Raw genomic sequence first — 26333 nt, forward strand, 5'->3', positions numbered from 1 at the left:
AAGCAGAGAGAACAGTCTATGGCTTAGGTGGCTGGAGTCTTTAACGATTTTACGGGGCTTCCTTTCACACGGCGTGATATGGAGGTCCTGGATGTCAGGGGGCTCGGGCTGTCCATATCCCCACCATGCAGTACTGTTGCCATACCAAGCGTTGATGCAGACAGTGGTGCTCTCAATGGTGCAGCTGTATAACATTTTGAGGATTTGCCTTCTTTACTACTGTGCGTGTGTGGACCATTTTAAGTCCTTGACCTGCTCCTCTGCAGCACCGTGGATGGGGGCGTGTTTGTCCCCCCCCCATTTCCTGTAGTCCACAATCAGCTCCTTGGTCTTACTGACTTTGAGGGAGAGGTTGTTGTCCCGGAACCACATTGGCAGGTCACTGAACTTCTCCCTGTAGCCTGTCCACCTGTGGTAAATTCAATTGATTGGACATGATTTGGAAAGGCACACACCAGTCTACATAAGGTCTGACAGTTGTCACTACATGTCAGAGAAAAAAACAAGCCATGAGGAGGAAGGAACTGTCCGTAGAGCTCCGAGACAGGATTGCGTTGAGGCACAGATCTGGGGAAGGTTACCAACACATGTCTGTGCCATTTGAAGGTCCCCAAGAACACATTGGCCTCCATTATTTTTAAATGGAAGAAGTTTAGAACCACGAAGACTCGTCCTAGAGCTGGCCGCCCGGCCAAACTGAGCAATCGGGGGAGAAGGGCCTTGGTCAGGGAGGTGACGAAGAACCCGATGGTCACTCTGACAGAGCTCATGCATTCTTCTGTGGAGATGGGAGAACCTTCCTGAAGGACCACCATCTGTGCAGCACTCCACCAACCAGGCTTTCAGTCATTGGCTTCATCAATAAGTGCATCAAAGACTTTGTTCCCACAGTGACCGTACGTACATATCCCAATCAGAAGCCATGGATTACAGGCAACATCCGCATCGAGCTAAAGACTAGAGCTGCTGCTTTCATGGAGCGGGAGACTAATTCGTACTCTTATAAGAAAGTGTCAATACAGGATTAAGATTGAATCCTACTACACTGGCTCTGACGCTCATCGGATGTGGCAGGGCTTGAAAATTATTATGGACTACAAAGGGCTACCCCGACGCGAGCTGCCCAGTGACTCGAGCCTAACAGATGAGCTAAATGCCCTTTATGCTCGCTTCGAGGCAAGCAACACTGAAGCATGCACGAGAGCACCAGCTGTTCTAGATGACTGTGATAACACTCTCGATAGCCGATGTGAACAAAACCTTTAAACAGGTCTTTATTCACAAAGCCACTGGGCCAGACGGATTACCAAGATGTGTACTCAAGCATGCGCGGACCAAGTGTCTTCACTGACATTTTCAACCTCTCCCTGACCGAGTCTGTAATACTTACATGATTCAAGCAGTTCAACAGTCCCTGTGCCCAAGGAAGCGAAGGTAACCTGTCTAAATGATTACCGCCTGTGGCACTCACGTCGTTAGCCATGAAGTGCTTTGAAAGGCTGGTTATGGCTCACAACAGCATCCTCCAGGACACCCTAGACCCACTCCAAATCGCATACCGCCCCAACAGATCCACAGATGATGCAATCTCAATCACACTCCACACTGCCCTTTCCCACCTGGACAAAGGAACACCAATGAGAAAATGCTGTTCATTGACTACAGTTCAGCGTTCAACACCATAGTGCCTACGAAGTTTGTCACCAAGCTAAGGCATCTGGGACTAAACACCTCCCTCTGCACCTGGATCCTGGACTTCCTAACGGGCCGCCCCAGGTGGTAAGAGTAGGCAACAACACGTCTGCCATGCTGATCCTTAACACTGGGGCCCCTCAGGGGTGTGTACTTAATCCCCTCTTGTACTCCCTGTTCACCCACGACTGCGTGGCCAAACACGACTCCAACACCAAGTTTGCTGACAACACAACACCTGATCACTGAGAACAATGAGACGGCCTATAGGGAGGAGGTCAGAGAACTGGCAGTGTGGTGCCAGGACAACAACCTCTCCCTCAACGTAAGCAAGACAAAGCAGCTGATCGTGGACTACAGGAAAAGGTGGGCTGAACAGGCCCCCATTAACATCGGCGGGGCTGTAATGGAGCGGGTCCAGTTTCAAGTTCCTTGGTGTCCACATCACCAATGAACTAACATGGTCCAAACATACCAAAACAGTCGTGAAGAGGGCACGACAAAACCTTTCCCCCCTCAGGAGAATGAAAATATTTGGCATGGGTCCCCAGATCCTCAAAAGGTTCTACAGCTGCACCATTGAGAGCATCCTGACCGGTTGCATCACCACCCGGTATGGCAACTGCTCGGCATCCGACCGTATGGCGCTACAGAGGGTTGTGTGTACGGCCCAGTGCATCACTGGGGCCAAGCTTCCTGCCATCCAGGATCTAATATAATAGGCGGTGTCAGAGGAAAGCCCATAAAATTGTCAGAGACTCCAGTCACCCAAGTTTCTCTGATACCGCACGACAATCGGTACCCGAGTGCCAAGTCTAGGACCAAAGGGTCTCCTCAACAGCTTCTACCCCCAAGCCATAAGACTACTGAACAAATAATAAAATTGCCACTGGACTATTTACATTGACCACCCTCCCTTTTGTACACTGCTGCTATTTGCTGTTTATTATCGATGTATAGTCACTTCACCCCTACTTACATGTACAAATTACCTCAACTAATCTGTACCCTCGCACACTGACTCTGTACCGGTACCTTTACTTTATTCTATTTTGTAAATATGTTCTTAACTCTTCTTGAACTGCACTGTCGGTTAAGGGTTTTGTAAGTAAGCATTTCACGGTAAGGTCTACACTTGTTGTATTCAGCACGTGTGACAAATAATGTTTGATTTGATTTACGGTAGCGTGGGCAGACGGAAGCCAGTCCTCAGTAAAAGGCACATGACAGCCTGCTTGGAGTTTGCCAAAAGGCACCTAAAGCACTCTGACCATGAGTAACAAGATTCTATGGTCTGATGAATCCAAGATTGAACTCTATGGCCTGAATGCCAAGCGTCTGGAAGAATACTTGGTACCATCCCTACGGTGAAGCATGGTGGTGGCAGCATCATGCTGTGGGTATGTTTTTCAGAGGCAGGTACTGGGAGACTAGTCAGGATCCAGGCAAAGATGGACGAAGCAAAGTACAGAGAGATCTTTGATGAAAACCTGCTCCAGAGCACTCAGGACCTCAGACTAGGGGCGAAGATTCACCTTCCAACATGACAACGACCCTAAGCACGCATGAGGGGCTTTGGGGGAAGTCTCTGAATGTCCTTCAATGGCCCAGCCAGAGCCCGAACTTAAACCCGATTGAACATTTCTGGAGAGACCTGAAAATAGCTGTGCAGCAACGCTCCCCATCCAACCTGACTGGGCTCGAAGAGGATCTGCAGAAAAGAATGGGACTAAATCTCCAAATACAGGCGTGCCAAGCTTGTAGCTTCATACCCAAGAAGACTCAAGGCTGTAATTGCTGTCAAAGGTGCTTCAAAAAAGTACTGAGTAAAGGGTCTGAATACTTATGTAAATTGATATTTATGTATTTTTATTTGTAATAAATTTGTGACTATTTCTAAAATTCTGTTTCTTTTGTCGTTATGTGGTATTGTGTGTAGATTGATGAGGGGAAAAAAATTATTGAATACATTTTAGAATAAGGTTGTAACGTAACAAAATGTAGAAAAAGTTGAGGGCTCTGAATACTTTCCAGATGCACTGTGTTTTTTCACATTTTTCTTTATACTGGTAAATCAATTAATAACATTCTTATTTAGAATGACAACCTGTCAGGAAGTGGGCGCAGGACGTATAACACGGAACATGGTATGGCAAGGAACAGTCTTTTGAACAGTTTAATGTGTTTTTTAGATCATCAGCTCATGTTGCGACACATCATGTTGTAAATCAGTGTCTCGGTTTCTCTTACCTGGAGGGCTGTTGCTCAAGTATGTTGTGTCAGTATGTTGTGCCACACTCTATCAAGAACATGAACTGGTTCCATGTACGCACGATGTTGTCATACCACAGCTTTTCAAAAAAAATAACACCTGTCACTGAAAAGCTTGTTAAGGAAGGAATGAAAATAGTGAATGGAATCAAAATGTCCTCATTCATCATTGGCCTTCTGTCCATGATTTCAGTCTCATTCATTTGTGATGCTTTATTGCAAAATGTGTGATTTAAAAAAAAAAATTGCCCCCATTTCCTTTCTCAACCCCTCAGTCGACCGATGATGGAACCGCCTTCCAAAAAGGAGCTGATGCCCATGTCCAAGCGGCCAGATGAGTGGAAGGACCCCTGGCGCCGGTCCAAATCCCCCAGGAGACTTCCGGGCATGTCTGGGTCACCACCGCGGGGCCGCCGGCGACACCGGCCTTCTGGATCCTCTGTATCGCTGTCCAACTCATCTAGGTAGCTTTCAATTCAGCCATACATCTACTTTGGTTCTCTACCTTACTAAAGCATCTATTTTCTGCAGTGTTTCAATCTACTTGAGTACTCCGTGTTTGTGTGTTAAAGAGAGAGGTTAAGTGTGTGTTCTGTTCTGCAGGTCTTCGTCCCGCTCTTCCTCCTACACAGGCTCCGGTTCATCCCGCTCTCGGTCTCGCTCAGGCTCCTCGTCCTTCAGTTCGTACTCCAGCCACTCATCCCAGCGCAGCTCCTTCAGCGGCAGCCACTCCAGGTCCGACACACACTCTGCCTGCCTGTCTGTCAACGCACAGCACCACCTAACACACCCCCACAACACTGTCTATTTAATAGGACACTCATTCACTGAGTCCATGCTAACCTTTAACCTATGGTCACTGCAGGTCCAGATCGTTCTCATCGTCTCCGTCTCCGACCCCTTCAGCACAGAGGAACGCCAAGAATAAAGTTGAGGCCCCGCCAGCTCTAGGCCCCAAAGGGTACAGCCATATCCATTCATCCATAGACATGCTATATTTTCATCAGTTGTGCTGTGCACCTTTATATGCAACTCACACAGATTGTTTGTACTTTTCCCTTCATAGCTCAAGAGTCTATGGGTACTGAGTCTTACATAATAATAGAGTAGTTTACATTTAATTGACATGCTATATGGTTCACCTTAGATGTGTAGCTAGCATGCTTCTGGTGTTAGTCTATAGTCAATCAGTCTTTTGAATAAAGTATGGATTTTGCCCTCATTACTGTGACGTGTGAATGCTGCATGCCAAACAACAAAGCAATATACTCTTATCTTCAAGCATCCCACTGAAGCCTGGTACACCTCCCCCTCCTCGTAGGGAGAAGGCACCCCCCAGGAAGGCTCCCAGCCCACCATTGCCAGGCCAGCCTGGGAAACTCCCCAAACCCACCCCGGAAGGGGGCAAGCCCATCAACCACCGCGAGCCACACGAGGGGGGCCGACCCATGCCGCCTCGGGAGGGGGGCCGACCCATGCCGCCTCGGGAGGGGGGCCGACCCATGCCGCCTCGAGAGGGGGGCCGACCCATGCCGCCTCGGGAGGGGGGCCGACCCATGCCGCCTCGGGAGGGGGGCCGACCCATGCCGCCTCGGGAGGGGGGCCGACCCATGCCGCCTCGGGAGGGGGGCCGACCCATGCCGCCTCGGGAGGTGGGCCGGCCCATGCCGCCTCGGGAGGGTGGCCGACGGAAGGAGAGGCAGCAGCACAACCCACCCAGGAGGTAGGACAGAAGTACACACTTCTACTGGCCATCCGTCTTATCACAGGTTCCTCTGTCACATATTAATAACACAGCCAACCTGAGAGCTCAAGGATATCCAGTGATATACCAAATAGAGATGGACATTTGAAATTATTTTACTATTCAAATGATATCATGACATTTGTTTGTATATGCGGGTAGTCCAAATGCAACACACAAATAAAATGCTCTTGACCAATCAAAATGACACAAATGCACATGGCAGTGGTAAACAGCGGACAGACTGCTTTTCTCCGCTAGTTTTGGCTAACAGCAAAAGTGAAAGAGAATTCTGATTTTCACATTTTCTGGTGTGTTTTGCATTGATCTGTTTCGGGTTTTTCGTGTTTTGTGGAAACTGTTTGAAGTGTACCAGGGAGGACTGGAGGGCTAAATGTGCAGCAGTAGCTCAACGTTATAAAAGCTACATTGTGTTTTATTCAATTAAGAATTAAGTGTCATGGTATATATCCTTGTAGCTACAATGTCACAAGTATCATTTAATTTAATTTAGACAGCTGTTTCATTGTTAAAATAGGCCTACAATTATTATATATTTTTTAATGAACACTCACTTAAGTAATCCAATACTAACGTCTGTTTGATTAATCCATTAACTGTTCCCATCCCTAATACTATGGTGCAATGATTGTACAAAATATTGCCACAAATCAAGGAGAGACCATTTTTTTTCCCATCTGGGTGTTAGTCTTTTTAAATGATTGCAGTGAACTCCACTAACTTGAGACTTAACCGGTTCACAATTTAATATTTTTCAAATCAGATTGTTAACCTTATTTTCAGGCAGTATGTCACAGGTAGGCCTAATACCAGGCATATTTGTGAGTGTGTGTGTGGGTTTTTTATTGAAATTGCACGACGAGTATCCCTCAGCTCACAAAGCCACTTTGTATGGCAGGTAGATTTGCATCAGCAGGGGCCTATTCCAGCAGCAGGACTGTGTGTTGGTGAAAGAACTATCCTCTATCTCTGGTTCAGCTGACGGCCATGTCTGGGCCTGCATGGGGAAGAACCCAGGGCTGGTGCTGTGGTCAGGGAAAGGACAGTAAAGGGTAGGAAAGGACAGCGAGGGGGCGAGCCACTGGCTGTGGTTTCTCTGCCTGCATGCATGGGTAGAGTGCACTAGGCTCACGCTGTGTGGGTGGCGTGGTTCTCCCTGTGGAAAATCTCATGTAAAACCTGTTGGCCGGGGGTCCTGCAGCTCTAAAGATGCATTGTGCTCCCCTGTAAAATGTAAATGTATTGACTTGACTGCATGTTTATGTAAGTAATTTTGTTCAGCAATGATTCATAGTTAATGAAACTAACACTTTTCCCTCAACACTTTTCCCTCAACACTTTTCCCTCAACACTTTTCCCTCAACACTTTTCCTTTAGTGGAACATGAACCATAACATAATTTCATACCATGGATACATTTTGAATAATGTATGAATGCTTTACTTTCTATCTCTTTTTAGAGTGTTCATGTGATTGAAACATGGAGGGCTGGTGTGGAAAGTAGTAAAGTACAAACATTTGCACATTCTATTAACTTTTGATGTTAAAGCCCATCGTTGTATGACATGGTGATTTGAATATTGTGATGACTTTAGCACTGCTCACCAGGTATCCATGTCACAGGAGCAGGCAAAAGGGTAGGAAGTAAGACGGCACAAGATTGATGTGCGTGCATCTTAAGGGCTGTCAAGAAATTATTTCAATGGGTGTTAGATGCTTTTAGTGTTACCACATACCTCAGACACAACCTGACTAATTAATTTCAACAAAAGATGCTGTCACTCAGAGATGAATGTTCACAGCTGACTGGCACGATGACGCCTGAGGTGCCGCTGGGAGTTTCCCTTGGTAAGAGGAGTAGGACTTGAAGACTGTTGTAGGCTGTTTCGTAGGTTTTCCTCTCAGGTGAACTTGTATCGTCAGTCACGACGTGACTTGATGTTAGTGGCGTCAAATGAACACAGCTGTTGTTCCTGCTCTGAGGGAAATCTCCCTTCATCTGTGATGCAGCACTCTACTCCACTGCAGGGACAACAGTTTGTTTTAAGTTATATGAATGTGACCTAAAATGCCTTGCCAAGTATGCAATCAAATCAAAGTTAATTTGTCACGTGTGCTGAATACAACAGGTGTAGGCAGACCTTAGAGTTAAATGCTTACTTACAGGCTCTAACCAATAGTGCAAAAAGGGTGTTAGCTGTAAAGTAAAGTAATAAAGTAAAGAAATAAAACAACAGTAAAAAGACAGGCTATTTACAGTAGCGGGGCTACATTCAGACACCGGTTAGTCAGGCTGATTGAGGTAGTATGTACATGTAGATATGGTTAAAGTGACTGCATATTAGAGGTCGACCGATTATGATTTTTCAACGCCGATACCGATTATTGGAGGACCAAAAAAAGCCGATACCAATTAATCGGCCGATTTAAAAATACATTACATTTTTTTAAAGTATTTTATTTATTTGTAATAATGACAATTAGAACGATACTGAATGAACACATATTTTAACTTAATATAATACATCAATAAAATCTATTTTGCCTCAAATAAATAATGAAACATGTTCAATTTGGTTTAAGTAGTGCAAAAACAAAGTGTTGGAGAAGAAAGTAAAAGTGCAATATGTGCCATGTAAGAAAGCTAATGTTTAAGTTCCTTGCTCAGAACATGAGAACATATGAAAGCTGGTGGTTCCTTTTAACATGAGTCTTCAATATTCCCAGGTAAGAAGTTTTAGGTTGTAGTTATTATAGGAATTATAGGACCATTTCTCTATACGATTTGTATTTCATTAACCTTTGACTATTGGATGTTCTTATAGGTACTTTAGTATTGCCAGTGTAACAGTATAGCTTCCATCCCTCTCCTCGCTCCTACCTGGGCTCAAACCAGGAACACATCGACAACAGCCACCCTCGAAGCATCGTTACCCATCGCTACACAAAAGCCGTGGCCCTTGCAGAGCAAGGGGAACAATTACTCCAAGTCTCAGAACGAGTGATGTTTGAAACGCTATTAGCGCGCACCCCGCTAATTAGCTAGCCATTTCACATCGGTTACACCAGCCTAATCTCGGGAGTTGATTGGCTTGAAGTCATAAACAGTGCAATGCTTGAAGCACTTCGAAGAGCTGCTGGCAAAAAGCACAAAAGTGCTGTTTGAATGAATGCTTACGAGCCTGCTGCTGCCTACCACCGCTCAGTTAGACTGCTCTATCAAATATCATATCATAGACTTAATTATAACATAATAAAACACAGAAATAGGAGCCTTAGGTCATTAATCTGGTCGAATCCGGAAACTGTCATTTCGAAAACAAAAAGTTAATTATTTCGGTGAAATACGGAACTGTTCTGTATATTATCTAACGGGTGGCATCTCTAAGTCTAAACATTGCTGTTACATTGCACAACCTTCAATGTTATGTCATAATTACGTAAAATTCTGGCAAATTAGTTCGCAATGAGCCAGGCGGCCCAAACTGTTGCATATACCCTGACTCTGCGTGCAATGAATGCAAGAGAAGTGACACAATTTCACCTGGTTAATATTGCCTGCTAACCTGGATTTATTTTAGCTAAATATGCAGCTTTAAAAATATATACTTGTGTATTGATTTTAAGAAAGGCATTGATGTTTATGTTTAGGTACACGTTGGAGCAACAACAGTCCTTTTTCACGAATGTGCACTGCATCGATTATATGCAACGCAGGACACGCTAGATAAACTAGTAATATCATCAACCATGTGTAGTTATAACTAGTGATTATGATTGATTGTTTTTTATAAGATAAGTTTAATGCTAGCTAGCAACTTACCTTGGCTTCTTACTGCATTCGCGTAACAGGCAGGCTCCTCGTGAGGCAGGTGGTTAGAGCGTTGGACTAGTTAACCGTAAGGTTGCAAGATTGAATCCCGGAGCTGACAAGGTAAAAATCTGTCGTTCTGCCTCCTGAACAAGGCAGTTAACCCACCGTTCCTAGGCCGTCATTGAAAATAAGAATGTGTTCTTATCTGACTTGCCTAGTTAAAAAAAAGTGTAAAAAAAAAAATAGGCAAAATCGGCGTCCAAAAATACTGATTTCCAATTGTTATGAAAACTTGAAATCGGCCCTAATTAATCGGCCATTCCAATTAATCGGCCGACCTCTAATGCATATATGATGAACAGAGAGTAGCAGTAGCGTAAAAGATGGGTTGGTGGGTGATGGGTGGCGGGTCACAATGCAGATAGCCTGGTTAGCCAATGTGCGGGAGCGTTGGTTGGTCTGCCCAATTGAGGTAGTATGTACATGAATGTATAGTTAAAGTGACTATGCATATATGATAAACAGAGAATGGCCATGCAGTCGTGGGTGAACAGGGAGTACAGGAGGGGACTGAGCACGCACCCCTGTGGAGCTCCAGTGTTGAGGATCAATTGGACTGACACGTTGTTACTGTGATGTACAATCTACTATTAAAAGTATGATGATCTCTTCGCTCACTGAAATATGTTAATCTTTCTCACTCTATTCCCCTGTTTAGGCGGACAGTCAGTGGCAGTGTGAGCGGCAGTAGTTACTCTGGCTCCAGCTCTCGCTCCAGATCCCGCTCCTCCTCTGCCTCCATCTCACGCTCTGGATCCAAGAAGTCCAGGTAGGATGAATCGATCCCACTTCCACTACACTGCTTTAAAAGCTGACAGTTGAGAGAATTTTGCCTCAGAAAGGAGTTATTGACTTGGTGCTGGTACCCCCTGTATATAGCCTAGTTATTATTTTATTGTAACTTTTTTTTTAATATTTTTTTTAACTTTTATTATTATTTTAGTTTATTTAGTAAATATTTTCTTAGCTCTTTTTCTTGAACCGCATTGTAGAGTAAGGGCTTGTAACTAAGCATTTCACGGTAAGGTCTACACCTGTTTGTATTCGGTGCATGTAACATATCAACTTTGATTTGATGCAGGTACCACTTTGAAACCGATATGTATTGAATACCTTCTCTCTTGTTTTTCTTTGCTGTTTATCCACTGGTCAACTACCTAGAAAATCCAGGTACTATGCCATTTTATATCTGCCATTTATATTACCCTGGCTTGTACACCTGCTCCTCTCTTCATTTATCTTAACCGTGATTCATCCGTTTGATTGATTTCTCCCCCATTTTGCCCCACCACCCACTCAGTCACCACCTTCTGTTCTTGTGTGTTTTAATCATAATTTGTCATGCTTAAATAAAAATACCCCCCCACTACAAATGTCGATATTCTGTCAATATTTCCTTCAGCCTGAGTTAGTGTGTGTGCAGGTTTTTGTGACACAGCACTGAGTCTCTCTCTCCCTGTGGCCTGTGTGGTCCCTGTTTAGGTCTCTGAGTGTGAGCAGTGTGTCTAGTGTGTCCTCGGCCTCCTCCAGCAGCAGCTCAGTGAGGAGCGCTGACTCAGATGACATGTACGCTGACCTGGCTAGCCCTGTGTCGTCAGCCAGTTCCCAATCCCCCACCCCCGGACAGCCCCATGCCCGCAAGGAGAGGGTCCCGCCACGGGACAGGGGTCCCAACAAGGACAAAGGTAGCAGTTAGGCTTTTGTCATAGACTCTGCAATTCACTCTGGATTGTGGTTGACGTGTCATCACAGAATGGCAGCATCTGGTGGTTCTATGGGTTGTATGTTAGTGATGTATACGGTCTGCTCTCCACAGGGAAGCCCACTAAGAAAGATGAGCCCCATCCCCCCAGAGAGGACCGGAGGAAGATTGATACCTCAGGCCTCCCTCATAGACACACCCACGGCCCCATGCCCAGATCTGGGCCTGGCAGCAGGGGGCACGGTCCAGGGGGGCACGGTCCTGGCGGCCACCCCATGCACCCGCCCCACGGACCCCCCATGGGAGCCCCTGGAGGCTATGGCCAGCACAAAGACATCAAACTCACACTTCTCAACAAGGTGACCGCTGCTGGGTTTACTGTTGAAAGTCAACTGCTCTCAACTCAAATAGACTGAAAAAATATGTGGATTAGTGTTGTCCCGAGACTAGTATCGACAGAAATGATGTTCATGTTGGAAAAAAACAGCCTTATGTTGCCACCCAGAGTCACATGTATTTATTTTGCAAGCTATAGCACACACTATTTTACAAATGTATGTTTTAAATGACCACAGAGTTCACTCTGCTTCGTGTTTTCTTTTTGCCAAGGAATATCTGGCATTGTAGGATTGCTATACTGGTATCGTGACAACATTAATTTAGATACAAGTGACACTGATATCACACCCTGTGACACTAATAGCATTAGAGTTTAGAGGTGTGAGTATCTTTGTGCGAAGGAGAGGTTGGACAGTCAATGTGATAAGTGTCTGACTTCCTCATACTCTTATTAGTCAGACTGAATAACTAGATACTGGACCTCCCGGGTGGCGCAGTGGTTAAGGGTGCTGTACTGCAGCGCCAGCTGTGCCACCAGAGACTCTGGGTTCGCGCCCAGGCTCTGTCGTAACAATTGGCCTAGCGTCGTCCAGGTTAGGGAGGGTTTGGCCGGTAGGGAAATCCTTGTCTCATCGCACACCAGCGACTCCTGTGGCGGGCCGGGCGCAGTGCACGCTAACCAAGGTTGTGTATCGGAGGACGCATTACTTTCAACCTTGGTCTCTCCCGAGCCCGTATGGCAGTTGTAGCGATGAGACAAGATAGTAGCTACTAAAAAACAATTGGATACCATGAAATTGGGGAGAAAAAGGGGTCTAAAATAAAATAAAAAATAACTAGATGCTAGTACTAACTAAAGCTTCTGTATACCATACTTTTGGTATCGCTGATATTGTTTCAGGGTATATACACACATTATTTAAATGCCACCATTGAACATTGCGCAAATGTGATTTTATCTCATGTGATGTATTTTGCATTTGTTGCTTGTGAACTGTCTGACTAACATATCGCTCTCTCACTCTGTAGCAGCAGGCAGAGCGGGGTAATAGGAAGCGATACATGCCTTCAGACAAGGACAGGCCTACCTCTCCACTCAGCAAGAGGATAGCATTGTCTCCTGAGAGAGGTGAGGGCCTCAAACTGTTAAGAAAACGCTTAGTCTGACATTAATAATGTGTTCTTCCCAAGGAACTCACACACACACACACACACACGTGGTTTGGTTATACCAAATGTGGAAATCCAACTACCAGAGAAACCTTACCGTAGGCTGCATCATCTGTTCTTTCTATATGCTTTGCCTGTGTTGAACCAAGTCATTCATCTGAGGCCACAATTCCCTGCTGTATGTAATCAACTTCCCATCAATGTCCTACAGGTCGTGGTGACAGGAGGATGCCTGGACGGCCCCCACTCTCTCCTAGAATGGACCGGCCCAGAGGCCAGGGCCCTCGCCCCATGCCACCACCGGGAGAAAGGTAGGTGCCCTCTGCTAGTTCTCGTATAAAACTACACACACAACCCCAATCTGACGCCTCTTTGTTGGTGCTGCCCTTCACCACTGCAGTAGTGATGTCATTTTAGGATGTTAGAGCAACCACAAGCCTTTGTTTTGAATGTGGAACAAGTCACAAAAGTGGAAGCCCCAGAAGTATATGATATACACCAATACACAGGGCATGTGACCCTGTCGTCACTATTTATACATCTACTCGCACCCTCTCTATACAGGTAGATTAATCCCCATGATAACCCTTGTAAATTGTCATAGGCATGTGGCACTAAGCCCAATCATGTCATTTCTCTCTTTAGAAAACGTCCTCTGTCCCCACCACCAAAGTCGTCTGGCAAAGGTCCAGGGGTGTTGTCCTCGGGCTCAGGCAAACAGCCCCCAGGCGGCCCGGGCTCAGGCTCCGGCAAGCCTAGCAGCACACTGTCTCGCCGTGAGGAGCTGCTGAAGCAGCTCAAAGCTGTTGAGGATGCCATCGCCCGCAAGAGGGCCAAGATCCCAGGGAAATAACCCTCACCCTGCCTGCCTGCCTACCCAAGTCGCCCAGGCAACATCAAGCATCAAGGGACATAAGTCACCAATACCTGTCAAGAAGCCTAGCATTCTCTGGAAATGTAAAAAAGGTGTCTGTCCCTAAATGTAAAGGCCATTGTGTAATTGTTACTGAACAAAATGGCCACCGAAACATTTCTGCTTGTTTGCCCTCAGAGAGAGGTTGTCTAAAAGGTTTTACAGTGCTGAAAAGAAGTAGTAGCAGGGTGTCACTGTTGCTCACTGTTGTCTATTTAGTGAGAAGGAACAATCTTCCCATCGTGTCTCATTGATAAGGTGAATTTATATACTTTTGATCCACACTGTTTCTCTCTGTCTGCCCCTTTTACTGTCTCTTATCTCATGTCTTTTTTTTCTTTCTGTTGGGTCGAGTGCTGGTCTTGCCCCATTTGTTCCGTTCTGAAGATCCTGGAAACTGCCTCTAGTCTCCCAACTGGTTCTCTGTACAAACATTTCGTCTGCATTCATTCAGAATGAGAAACACGCTCACAGGACCTCTTGTTCATGGTGGTTATGTCTTAACCAATGACTTCTCCTGTTCTAGGCCTGTGCTCTGTGTTCTCTTGCAGTGTTCATTTTACATACCGTGTACAATAATAGTGAGCATTTGACAAGTACCCATTTTTTTCAAGTGTATGATTGTAGAGAACAAATTGATAGTGATGTGAAGTATTGCTTTTTTTAATCTACCCAAAAGAATCTCTAGCTCTTCTCAAGTAATTTACTGTGTTTTATTTTTCTCACATTTTTAGTTGACAGAGTATGAGAGATGGTTGGGGACACCGGAGGATAAGGAGCGTCTTGCTTTTGTGACAAAAGGCTTCTAAATAAACTATTTTGATAAAGAGAAACCATCTGTCGTGTGTCTGTTCCTTCTCCATAATTTCACTCTCCCCAATCCTATATTAATTGGATACATGGCTCCATCAATCACTTGTTTTCTCTTGTTCTTCACAGGAGATGAAGCGCAATGTATTGCATGTTGATGTACATTTTCACTACCAAATATAATTTGAAAAACAAGGCTTTCACATGATTACTGCAGATCTTATGAATAATAATGGACAGGACACATTATGCTTTCTAGGGTGGGGCAAGGACATCACAGATGCATTCGGATTAACCAATGATGTTTGGTGCTTTTCCACTGGCAGTCAATGGCTGGGCTGAGGCTCCAGGCAATTACTCTGGAAAAGAGACTGGAGGCAAATGTGATAGAAGACGTGATGATATTGATTTAACGTTAGTAAGGTGGAAATATGAGCCCAGCTAAACTGGTCAATGGTACAAGTCCTACTGATTTAGTGTGTTTGTTCTTCGGGGCAGGGATTTGATCATTGGAAAGTTCTTGGTACTTGCCCTTATTGGACTCATCTCAGTTTTCACTGAGCCATCTCCAGAGTGGCAGATGTTAATGTATATCTCTCAGACATGTTAATCAGTAAGCAGACTAATAGTCTAGGGTCTGTTTCAACATAACCAGAATATATTAAAACACACGCTCTACTACTTTATCTGCATACAGTCTGATTATTCTGCATACTAAAAGTCCCACACCCTGACAGCTCATTAGTTTACAGATAGAGGGAACTTCTTCATCACAAAGAAAAATACCTATTTATAATGAAGCATGTTGTCTTCTGACAGTTTATTGAAGCCATGTGGCGTTCTTTCCAGATTTCTCTTTGCCTGTGTACTGGCTTGATGGTGAGGATACCTGTCATTTTGACAATCTCGCCTGATGTTTGTCGTTATAATGCACTGATAAGGCATGCTTACTGGTTTGCCCAGCTATCACACCTTATCTGCTTTCTTTGTAACTGACTTGTATTTCTGGAACCAACTATGTTGGAAATGTTTCAATCAGGAGAAACATGAAAAATACTCCTTGTTCAGTAAGGGTACGACTAGGAGGGGCAGGGAGAGATGAGGCTATTGTGATGACACCATTGTTTGCATCAGAGTGGGAAGATCCAGGCTGCAGGAGAAAGTGTTCACCTTGTAGGAAGGCTGATGAGGTTGTCTAGTGAATGAGCTAAATATACTATAATAAGAATTCATCAATCATCATCCTTCGTTTATCATGCTGAATTTAACATGAAAAAATATATTTACAGTTTTTTTCCCTCTGAAAGTTTTAGCATACAGTATGTGGTTACATTTATTATTGGTAGAAAACTGAAAAGGTGCAGTAGGATAGGCCAAAATTAGGCTACATTCATTTATGGATTTAGATTTGATCTATTTTATCCGTGTGTGTATAAATGAACAGTTTTGTTACATTTCTTCATAATTCCTAGCTTCTGTCTTGACTATGGAAACATATCAGTAAGATTACTGTCTGTCAATGGATGCAAGCTGTCTGATAGTATGCCTATGGTCAATATATTGATTATAGCGGCTAATAAAATCAATATGAATAAGTATGTATAGGTGTACACAAGCTCATTATAGATTAATGTAATAACAGGTGATGTAATGTTGATGTAAACACAAGCCAAGTCCTGACAGTGGGGACACTCACTGTAGGAAAGAGGAAGCTGGGAACTGAATATAGTGATTTCCATTTCCTCCTACATACGGATTTCCCCAACCAGGTACATCCGCTATAAATTGTAGGATCACTGGCATTATGGCACAAAACAGAGCATAAGCACTTGAGCTCCTCTACTAACAAATATATATTTGATATTAGAAAATGCCAGGTCTATTCAAGATTATGCAGGTAAGTGAGAGTTTGACTGCCCTGATTGTTTGAAATTTAACTACACCTGAATGAATGTTGGATTACGTTTTGATCCATCATTTTGGATTGGTTTTTATTCAAATGGTAATTTATGAATGGTGTTTGTTCGTTTTTATTCATTTATTTCACTCCTTTGCAGACTCTACTTTTACTTGGACTTTTTATTGATAAATTGACTTTGGCATCAGAGGCACACAAGCATAAGGGATGCTTCAGTGCAGAAGAACTGGAGGATGGAGCTCTTAAGATCTTGCGTCGAAACCGGTACCTGAAAGACGGTCATATTGATGAAACGCAGTATCACAAGCTGGGTACGAAGAAGACCTGCCCTGCTGTGCTTCATTCACAGTCAGTAGACTACAACAACCGTTCTGTCTCCCCCTGGCGGTACAGGTAAGGCATCTCTTTCTACTCGAAGTAAATACTTTCTGGATAGGTCTAACATTTTATAGCCTCGTACGAACCATCATGATCTCGCGAACTCATATTCTGTTTCGACACAGAACGTGATCAAAGAATGTGAGCTCCGAGATCAGGATGGTTCGTACGAGGCTACAATTTTACTCATGCAGCCATAGTATTCTCATTCGGACAATAATATAATTTGAGTCAATGTGCATGACATATGGCTAGGAAAGAAAATACATTTTCGTATGGCATTATTAATTGATTATTTGGCTATTTGGATCATTGGAATGTGACTTTTCCCACAGCATCGATAGCAAGGAGGGACGATTCCCTGAGAAGATTGTTGTTGCTGAATGTCTATGCACGGGATGTATCATCGTCAAAGGGCACGGACATCACGGGGCCGAATACGAAGATTATGGATATAACTCTGTGCCTGTAGTGCAATCCCAGATGGTTTTGATGAAGACCGAGTGCACGACCGACCCAGGAAAATATTCATTCAGCTCACATTATATTAAAGTGCCTATTGCCTGCACCTGCGTTAAGGCTAGGACATATTAAGTGCCTCTCATAGAGGACATTTTTTAGACAAACTGTAGTGACATGTTTCACATTTTGTTGTGTTTGTTTTAAAATGCACTTAAGTTATTGAAAGTATAACACTATGCTTATGGATACGAAGCTATCGAGAATACATGGATTTTTACATGACACTCTTAGGTACATTAATGTAGTACTTGTGTTGCAAGGTTGTATTTATTTGATGATCTATTAACTATTTATTAGTCTCGGCAGACGGGTTTCCTCCCACAATGTACCAATGTTCCGGCTGTTGCTCATAGGTCTGGGTTTCAGAGACTAACTATTTATTGAACTATGTTCTCAAGCTATTTATTTATCGATGTTTTTTGGTGACTTTTGCTATTAGGACTATTCCTTTCAACATCAATGTGTTCTTCTGTTCCTGTTTTCCCATCAACATAATCAAATATTTTAGATAGCTGCCTCTGTTGAAATGTAGCAGAATTTATGAAATGTTATTGTTGTTTCCTTAATAAAGATTACTAATGAAATATCTGCCGATCATGCTTTATTTAGGCCAACCTAAATGATTAAAGGTGGATAAATCTTCGGGGTTATAATACATACTAAGGTTATTTAAAAAGCAACATCAAGACAGCCTTCGTTATTACATTAGCCAACAATTTACTATTGAGATTTTTATAATAACGATTTGAGAATGAGCGCAGATGAATTGCTTGAAGGCGTCCGCCAATTCTTTACGGGTATCTTCTGTTTTCAGATCTATTAAATTATAACCAATCGGATCCACTCCTGAACTACCCACATGAAAAGTGGGTAAAATTTCGGCGACGTGTTTTTAGCAGCATGGCTACAAAAGATAATCAGGTCTTGAAATAAAAACGGTACAGGACCTCTGCTAAAGAAAGATAAAACATAAATATGCCATACTGCCTGCACGTAGTGTTCTCACTAAACCTCTCGGAGGTAAGTTAATATTCAGTGTGATTTAGCGAAAGACGCTCATCATTCTTATGTACAGTACCAGTCAAATGTTTGGACACACTTAATCATTACAAGGTTTTTCTTTATTTTGTACTATTTTCTACATTGTAGAATAATAGTAAATACATCAAAACTATGAAATATCACATATGGAATCATGTAGTAACCAAAAAAGTGTTAAACAAATCAAAATATATTTTAGATTCTTCAAAGTAGCCACCCTTTGCCTTGATGACAGCTTTGCACATTGTTGGCATTCTCTCAACCAGCTTCATGAGGTAGTCACCTGGAATGCATTTCAATTAACATGTGTGCCTTTTTAAAAGTTTATTTGTGGAATTTCTTTCATTAATGCGTTTGAGCCAATCAATTGTGTTGTGACAAGGTAGGGGTGGTATACAGAAGATAGCCCTATTGGTAAAAGACCAAGTCCATATTATGGCAAGGACAGCTTAAATATGCAAAGAGACACGACAGTCCATCATTACTTTAAGACATGAAGGTCAGTCAATGCAGAACATTTCAAGAACTCAGAATTTTTTTTCAAGTGCAGTCGCAAAAACCATCAAGCGCTATGATGAAACTGGCTCTCATGAGGACCGCCACAGGAAAGAAAGAGCCAGAGTTACCTCTGCTGCAGAGAATTAGTTCATTAGAGTTACCAGTCTCAGAAATTGCAGCATTTACCCAAGTAAATGCTTCACAGAGTTCAAGTAACAGACACATCTTAACATCAACTGTTCAGAGGAGACTGCGTGAATCAGGCCTTCATGGTTGAATTGCTGTAAAGAAACCACTACTAAAGGACACCAATAAGAAGAAGAGACTTGCTTGGGACAAGAAACACGAGCAATGGACATCAGACTAGTGGAAATCTGTCCTTTGGTCTGATGAGTCCAAATTTGAGATGTTTTGTTCCAACCGCTGTGTCTTTGTGAGATGCAGAGTAGGTGAACGGATGATTTCTGCTGTGTGTGGTTCCCATCGTGAAGCATGGAGAAGAAGGTGTGATGGTGTGGGGGTGCTTTGCTGGTGACACTGTCAGTGATTAATTTAAAATTCAAGGCACACTTAACCAGCATAGCTACCACAGCATTCTGCAGCGATACGCAATCCCATCTGGTTTGCAGTTAGTGGGACTCTCATTTGTTTTTCAATAGGACAATGACCCAACACACCTCCAGGCTGTGTAAGGGCTATTTGTCCAAGAAGGAGAGTGATGGAGTGCTGCATCAGATGACCTGGCCTCCACAATCACCCGACCTCAACCCAATTGAGATGGTTTGGAATGAGTTGGACCGCAGAGGGAAGGAAAAGCAGCCAACAAGTGCTCAGCATATGTGGGAAATGCTTCAAGACTATTGGAAAAGCATTCCTCATGAAGCTGGTTGAGAGAATGCAAAGAGTTTGCAAAACTGTCATCAAGGCAAATAGTGGCTACTTTAAAGAATCTAAAATATATTTTGATTTGTTTAACACTTTTTTGGTTACTTTATGATCCCATGTGTTATTTCATAGTTTTGATGTATTCACTATTATTATATTATTCTAGAAAATAGTGAAAATGAATAAGTAGGTGTCCAAACCTTTGACTGGTACTGTTTGTGTACAGTGTTAGCTAGCTAGCTAAGCCACATATGAATAAGGGAAAGCTGTCTACCCCAATGCTACATTTACATTTATCCATGTCAGAAGAGAAATAGCTGTGACTAGTTAGCTTTGTAAAAACGTTAAGGGAGAGGTTGTTGTCCTGGCACCACACGGCCAGGTCTCTGACCTCCTCCATATATGCTGTCTCGTCGTTGTTGGTGATCTTGCTGGAGTCGTGCCTGGCAGTGCAGTCATGAGTGAAGCGAGTACAGGAGGGGACTGAGCATGCACCCCTGAGGGGCCCCCATGTTCAGAATCAGCGTGGCGGATGTGTTATTACCTACACATACCACCTGGGCGGCCCGTCAGGAAGTCCAGGATCCAGTTGCAGAGGGAGGTGTTTAGTGCCAGGGTCCTTAGCTTAGTGATGAGCTTTGAGGTCAATATGGTGTTGGAACGCTGAGCTGTAGTCAATGAATAGCATTCTCATATAGGTGTTCCTTTTGTCCAGGTGTGAAAGAGCAGTGTGGAGTGCAATAGAGATTGCATCATCTGTGGATCTGTTGGGGCGGTCTCCAAATTGGAGTGGGTCTAGGGTTTCTGGGATAATAGTGTTGATGTGAGCCATGACCAGTCTTTCAAAGCACTTCATGGCTACAGACGTGAGTGCTACGGGTTGGTAGTCATATAGGCAGGTTACCTTAGTGTTCTTGGGCACCGGGACTATGGTGGTCTGCTTGAAACATATTTGTATTACAGACTCAGACTGTTTAAATGTCTTACTTACATCAGTTGCGGAGAGCGGGATCACACAGTCGTCCGGAACAGCTGATGCTCTCATGCATGTTTCAGTGTTACTTGCCTCGAAGCAAGTATAGAAGTAATTTTGCTTGTCTGGTAGGCTTGTGTCACTGGGCAGCTCTTGGCTGTGCTTCCCTTTGTAGTCTGTAATAGTTTGCAAGCCCTGCCACATCCAACGAGCGTCAGAGCCGGTGTAGTACGATTCAATCTTTGTCCTGTATTGATGCTTTGCTTGTTTGGTGGTTCGTCTGAGGGCATAGAGGGATTTCTTATAAGCTTCCGGGTTAGAGTCCCGCTCCGTGAAAGCGGCAGTTCTACTTTAGCTCAGTGCGGATGTTGCCTGTAATCCATGGCTTCTGGTTGGGATATGTACGTACAGTCACTGTGGGGACGTTATCAATGCACTTATTGATGAAGCCAGTGACTGATGTGATGTACTCCTCAATGCTATTGGAATAATCCCGCAACATATTCCACTCTGTGCTAGCAAAACAGTCCTGTAGTTTAGCATTTGCATCATCTGACCACTTTTTTTGTTGACCGAGTCACTGGTGCTTCCTGCTTTAATTTTTGCTTGTAAGCAAGAATCAGGAGGATAGAATTATGGTCAGATTTGCCAAATGGAGGGCGAGGGAGAGCTTTGTACGCATCTCTGTGTGTGGAGTAAAGGTGGTCTAGAGTTTCTTTTCCATCTGGTTGCACATTTAACATGCTGGTAGAAATGTGGTAAAAAGGAAATAAGTTTCCCTGCATTAAATTACCCGGACACTAGGAGAGCCGCCTCTTGATGAGCATTTTCCTGTTTGCTTATGGCGGGATATAGCTCATTGAGTGCGGTCTTAGTGCCAGCATCGGTCTGTGGTGGTTTGTAGACAGCTATGAAACTAGGTAGATTGTGTGGTCTACAGCTTATCATGAGATACTCTACCTCAGGCGAGCAAAACCTAGAGACCTCCTTAGATATTGGATATACAAATATACATAGACCGCCACCCCTTGTCTTACCAGAGGCTGCTGTTCTATCCTGCCGATACAGTGTATAACCCGCCAACTGTATGTTATTCATGTCGTTGTTCAGTCACGACTCTGTGAAACATAAGATATTACCGTTTTTAATGTCCCGTTGGTACGGTATACGTGCTTTTAGTTTGTCCAATTTATTATCCAGCAGATTAGCCACTCGCCGGCGGATCCTCACAAGTCACCCCGATCTCTTTCCGCGATACCTCTTGTCTTTTTCTCCTGCGAATGACAGTTATGAGGGCCTGTTCGGGTGTCTGGAGTAAGTCCCTCTTGTCCGACTCATTAAAGAGAAATTCTTCGTCCAGTTCAAGGTGAGTTATCCCTGTTCTTAGAAGTTCCAGCATGTGGCCACCAGGGCAGCTTTCACCATGGTGCAGGACCTCCCAGAGTTTACCCAACAATACCTGGTCATCCCCTCTTCAGCTCCCTCCACTACTGTGGCCAGATGATAGGTTAGTCAAATCAAATCGTATTTGTCACATACAGTGGACTTGCAGTGAAATGCTTACTTACGGGCCCTTCCCAACAATGCAGAGAGAAAGAAAATAGAGAAATAATAGAAAAGTTATGTGATGTACTGGGCCGTACGTACTACCCTCTGTAACGCCTTGCAGTTGGATGCCAAACAATTGCCACATGAAGCAGTAATGCAGCCAATCAAAATGCTCTCAATGGTGCAGCTGTAGAACTTTATGAGGATCTGCTGGCCCATGCCAAACCTTTTCAGCCTCCTGAGGGAGAAGAGGCATCAGCCCTCTTCATGGCTGTGTTGATGTGTTTGGACCGTGTCTTTCTTTTTCCCAACGCAGTTAAGCAAAACCACGTCTCGTTATTCAGAGGGTTGTTCTACTACACTTCCATTGGCTAGCGTTTGTTGGCTCGCGACAGCATTGCCTCACAGCCTGTTGAGAGACATGGATGAACGAACACGCAACACAACATTTGCCCATATATTTATTTTCAGAGTTTCAATGAGTTGTAAAAATGTCTCAGAGAATACTGAGGAATTCCCTTATTTGAAGGTCACCTGACTTAAGCTAGGCTACTTAACGTTACTAGCTCTGTATTTAAAGTTGTTATATTATCATTAGTAGTCTATTATCAGGTAAACGCATATGCTTATTATTCATAATTTGTCAAATATTTATTAGCTAATCATTTCTATCTTTCAAGTTACTCAATCTTGAAATGCAAGGGCAAATGTTATTTATCAGTGACTGAAATTTTGTGCTACTCACTTCCGTATTTGGAAGATGAAATTTCGTGCTACTCACTTCCGTATTTGGAAGATGAAATTTTGAGCTACGTGATATTCACTTCCGGACTTGGAGAGCGATCAAAGTGTTGTAGAATGCCCCTCTGAATAACGGGGCGTGGTTTTGGCTTAACTGCTTTGGGAAAAAGAAAGACGTTTTGGACCATAATCCTTAGTGATGTGGACACCAAGGAACCTGAAGCTCTCAACCCGCTCCACTATAGCCCCGTTGATGTGAATGGGGGTGTGCTCGGCGCTTTGTTTCCTGTAGTCCACGATCAGCTCCTTTGTGTGGCTGACATTGAGGGAGAGGTTGTTGTCTCTGACCTCCTCCTATATGCTGTCTCATCATTGTTGGTGATCAATGCCTCCGTGCATAAAGCGAAGTCCATACAGAAATGGTTTGTCTAGATCGGTGTGGAAGAACATGACTGGCCTGCACAGAGCCCTGGCCTAATCGTCCAACATCAGTGCCCAACCTCACTAAAGTTCTTGTGTCTGAATGGAAGCAAGTCCCCGCAGCAATGTTCCAACATCTAGTGGAAAGCTTTCCCAGAAGAGTGGAGGCTGTTATATCAGCAAAGCGGGGACCAACTCCGTATTAATGCCAATGATTTTGGAATGAGATGTTCGACGAGCAGGTGTCCACATACCTTTGGTCATGTAGTGTATTACAGACAGTGTCAGGAAGAGGTTGGAAGTTTTAGTGAAGACACTTGCCAGCTGGTCAGCACATGTTCTTGAGTGCATGTCCTGGTAATCCATCTGGCCTTGAGGAATGTTAACCTGTTTAAAGGTCTTACTCACATTGGCTATGGAGAGCATGATCACACAGTCATTTGGAACAACTGGTGCTCTCACGCATGGTTCAAAGTTATGTCAAAGCGAGCATAGAAGGCATTTAGCTTGACTGGTAGGCTCACGTCACTGGGCAGCTTGCGGCTGGGTTTCCCTTTGTAATCCATGATAGTTTGCAAGCCCTGCCATGTCCAACGAGCGTCAGAGCTGGTGTAGTATGATTCGATCTTAGACCTGCATTGACTCTTTGCCTGTTTGATGGTCCGTTGGAGGGCATAGTGTGATTTCTTACAAGAATTCGGGTTAGTGTCCTACTCCTTGAAAGTGGCAGCTCTAACCATTAGCTCAGTGTGGATGTTGCCTGCAATCCATTGCTTCTAGTTGGGATATATATGTATTGCATGCTGTGCTGGAGTTTCTCTGAGAGAAAAAAATACTACACTGAACAAAAATATAAACGCAACATGTAAATTGGTCCCATGTTTCATGAGCTGAAATAAAAGATCACAGAAATGTTCCATATGCACAAAAAGCTTATTTATTTCAAATGTTGTTCACAAATTTGTTTACATCCCTGTTAATGAGCATTTCTCCTTTGCCAAGATAATCCATCCACTTGACAAGTGTGGCATATCAAAAAGCTGATTAAAAGCATGATCATCATTACCTTGTGCTGGGGACAATAAAAATCGCTCTAAAATCTTAAGTTTTGTCACACAACACAGTTCCACAGATGTCTCAAGTTTTGAGGGAGCGTGCAATTGGCTTGCTGACTACACAAATGTCCACCAGAACTGTTGCCATTCATCCGCCACCATCACCTCATGTTTCAGCATGATAATTCACAGCCCCATGTCGCAAGGATCTGTAAACAATTCCTGGAAGCTGAAAATGTCCCAGTTCTTCCATGGCCTGCATACTCATCAGACATGTCACCCATTGAGCATGTTTGGGATGCTCTCGATCGACGTGTGGATATTGGCGTGTTCCAGTTCCCGCCAATATCCAGTAACTTTGCACAGCCATTGAAGAGGAGTGGGACAACATTCCACAGGCCACAATCAACAGCCTGATCAACTCTATGCGAAGGAGATGCACTGCATGATGCAAATGGTGGTCACACCAGATACTGATAGGTTTTCTGATCCACGCCCCTACTTAAAAAAAAGAAGGGTATCTGTGAACAACAAACAAGATACCAAATCCATAGATTAGGGTGTAATAAATGTATTTAAATTGACTGATTTTCTTATGAACTGTAACTTAGTAAAATCTTTTAAATTGTTGCATGTTGCATTTATATTTTTGTTCAGTCTACTTAGTCACCTATGTTGGTTTGTTAAAAATGAAAATAATATAGGATATATAACTGAAAAATAACCACCACTGTTGATAGTGTGCAGAACTGATTTCAGCTGCTTACCATTTCCTTTTTCTATAAAAATGATTTGCTCTGTGCTTCAGGGAAATTGACACGGCTACAGAAAAATACTGTTTTAATTAGTCTGCCGATCAATGCCCTTACTGCTCTGAAAATGACTCTAGGTATTTACTTGGTGTGTGTGCTTGTGCAAGCTGCCAGTTGTGAACTTCTCAACACACCCTATTTGTGATGGTCCCTTCAGCAATGTAACAATGGTTTCACATGTATCTTGTCATGGATTGATCTCTGCTTTTTAGATAGTTTCTAACTTTTCCCTGTATGATGTGTGCTCCACAGCGCCCCCTGTCAGGAGATCCTGCTCATGTGAGTGGGTTTGTGTTAAATGCGGAAGACACATTTCAGTTGAAGGCATTCAGTTCTACAACTGACTAGGTATCCCCCTTTCCTCTCTTTCCTATTCAGCATCACACAATAACTGGTCCCCAATTCTTCTCTTCCTGGGGGGAAGGGGGAGGGGGGTCATGTTATGGAGTATTCCAAGGAGGGATAGAAAGACAAAACTATAAACTATTCAAACATGCTTGAAGTGTCTCCCTTCATGTATCTCTCCCCTCCTCTCCTCTACCCTGCATGTCTCAGTAATGAGGATGATGCTCTGTATGAGAGGGTGTCTGGGGAGCAGTGGAGGGTGGAGTGTCTGGCCCAGCTGCTGGCTGAGATGGACAGTGACCTGCCTGGAGACTTCTTCCTGGAGCTTCTGCAGGTAGCTACTGTACCACACACAGAGAGGCAGCCTATGGCTTTGGACATGAGTCTTTATTGTCCTGCTGTGTTGCCCAAGTGAGGTTGGTCTGTAACTATGGATGTTCTTTTCCCTGCCAGGCACTGACTTGCTGGGCTGAGGAGGAAGATGAGCAGGAAGTGGACACGTCAGCCATGACACTACTGCAGCTGGAGAATGAGGGAAAGTCACAGGGCGGGGTCAGTAGCTGGCTCTACTGCAGGTCCTGACTGTCATGTGTGAAGGTCATACTCTACTACTGCGCAAGCCATAGTTAACCAATATAGTCTTTGCCTTTCACTGCATAAC

The 26333-nt window shown here is 43.8% G+C and overlaps 2 protein-coding genes across 2 annotated transcripts in view; both read left to right on the top strand.

Moving 5' to 3' along the window:
• The window catches only part of LOC139392380 (zinc finger CCCH domain-containing protein 18-like), a 30351-nt gene extending 15798 nt beyond the window's left edge, over nucleotides 1-14553 (top strand). The window contains exons 10-20 of the mRNA XM_071140376.1: nucleotides 4239-4427; nucleotides 4567-4698; nucleotides 4829-4924; nucleotides 5246-5686; nucleotides 10261-10371; nucleotides 10764-10772; nucleotides 11085-11287; nucleotides 11419-11663; nucleotides 12673-12772; nucleotides 13025-13124; nucleotides 13459-14553. Coding sequence (XP_070996477.1) covers nucleotides 4239-4427; nucleotides 4567-4698; nucleotides 4829-4924; nucleotides 5246-5686; nucleotides 10261-10371; nucleotides 10764-10772; nucleotides 11085-11287; nucleotides 11419-11663; nucleotides 12673-12772; nucleotides 13025-13124; nucleotides 13459-13666 — 1834 coding nt within the window. The 3' untranslated portion in view covers nucleotides 13667-14553. The remainder of the gene's footprint in view (nucleotides 1-4238; nucleotides 4428-4566; nucleotides 4699-4828; nucleotides 4925-5245; nucleotides 5687-10260; nucleotides 10372-10763; nucleotides 10773-11084; nucleotides 11288-11418; nucleotides 11664-12672; nucleotides 12773-13024; nucleotides 13125-13458) is intronic.
• Nucleotides 14554-16367: 1814 nt separating this feature from the next.
• Nucleotides 16368-17426, top strand: LOC139415840 (interleukin-17C-like). The gene is made up of 3 exons (XM_071163974.1): nucleotides 16368-16433; nucleotides 16594-16847; nucleotides 17168-17426. Exons 1-3 carry the CDS (start codon nucleotides 16407-16409, stop codon nucleotides 17424-17426), a joined length of 540 nt encoding a protein of 179 aa, XP_071020075.1. The 5' UTR covers nucleotides 16368-16406.
• Nucleotides 17427-26333: the final 8907 nt, after the last annotated feature.

This window comes from Oncorhynchus clarkii, chromosome 1 (assembly GCF_045791955.1).
Source record: "Oncorhynchus clarkii lewisi isolate Uvic-CL-2024 chromosome 1, UVic_Ocla_1.0, whole genome shotgun sequence".
NCBI classification, from domain to species: Eukaryota; Metazoa; Chordata; class Actinopteri; order Salmoniformes; family Salmonidae; genus Oncorhynchus; species Oncorhynchus clarkii.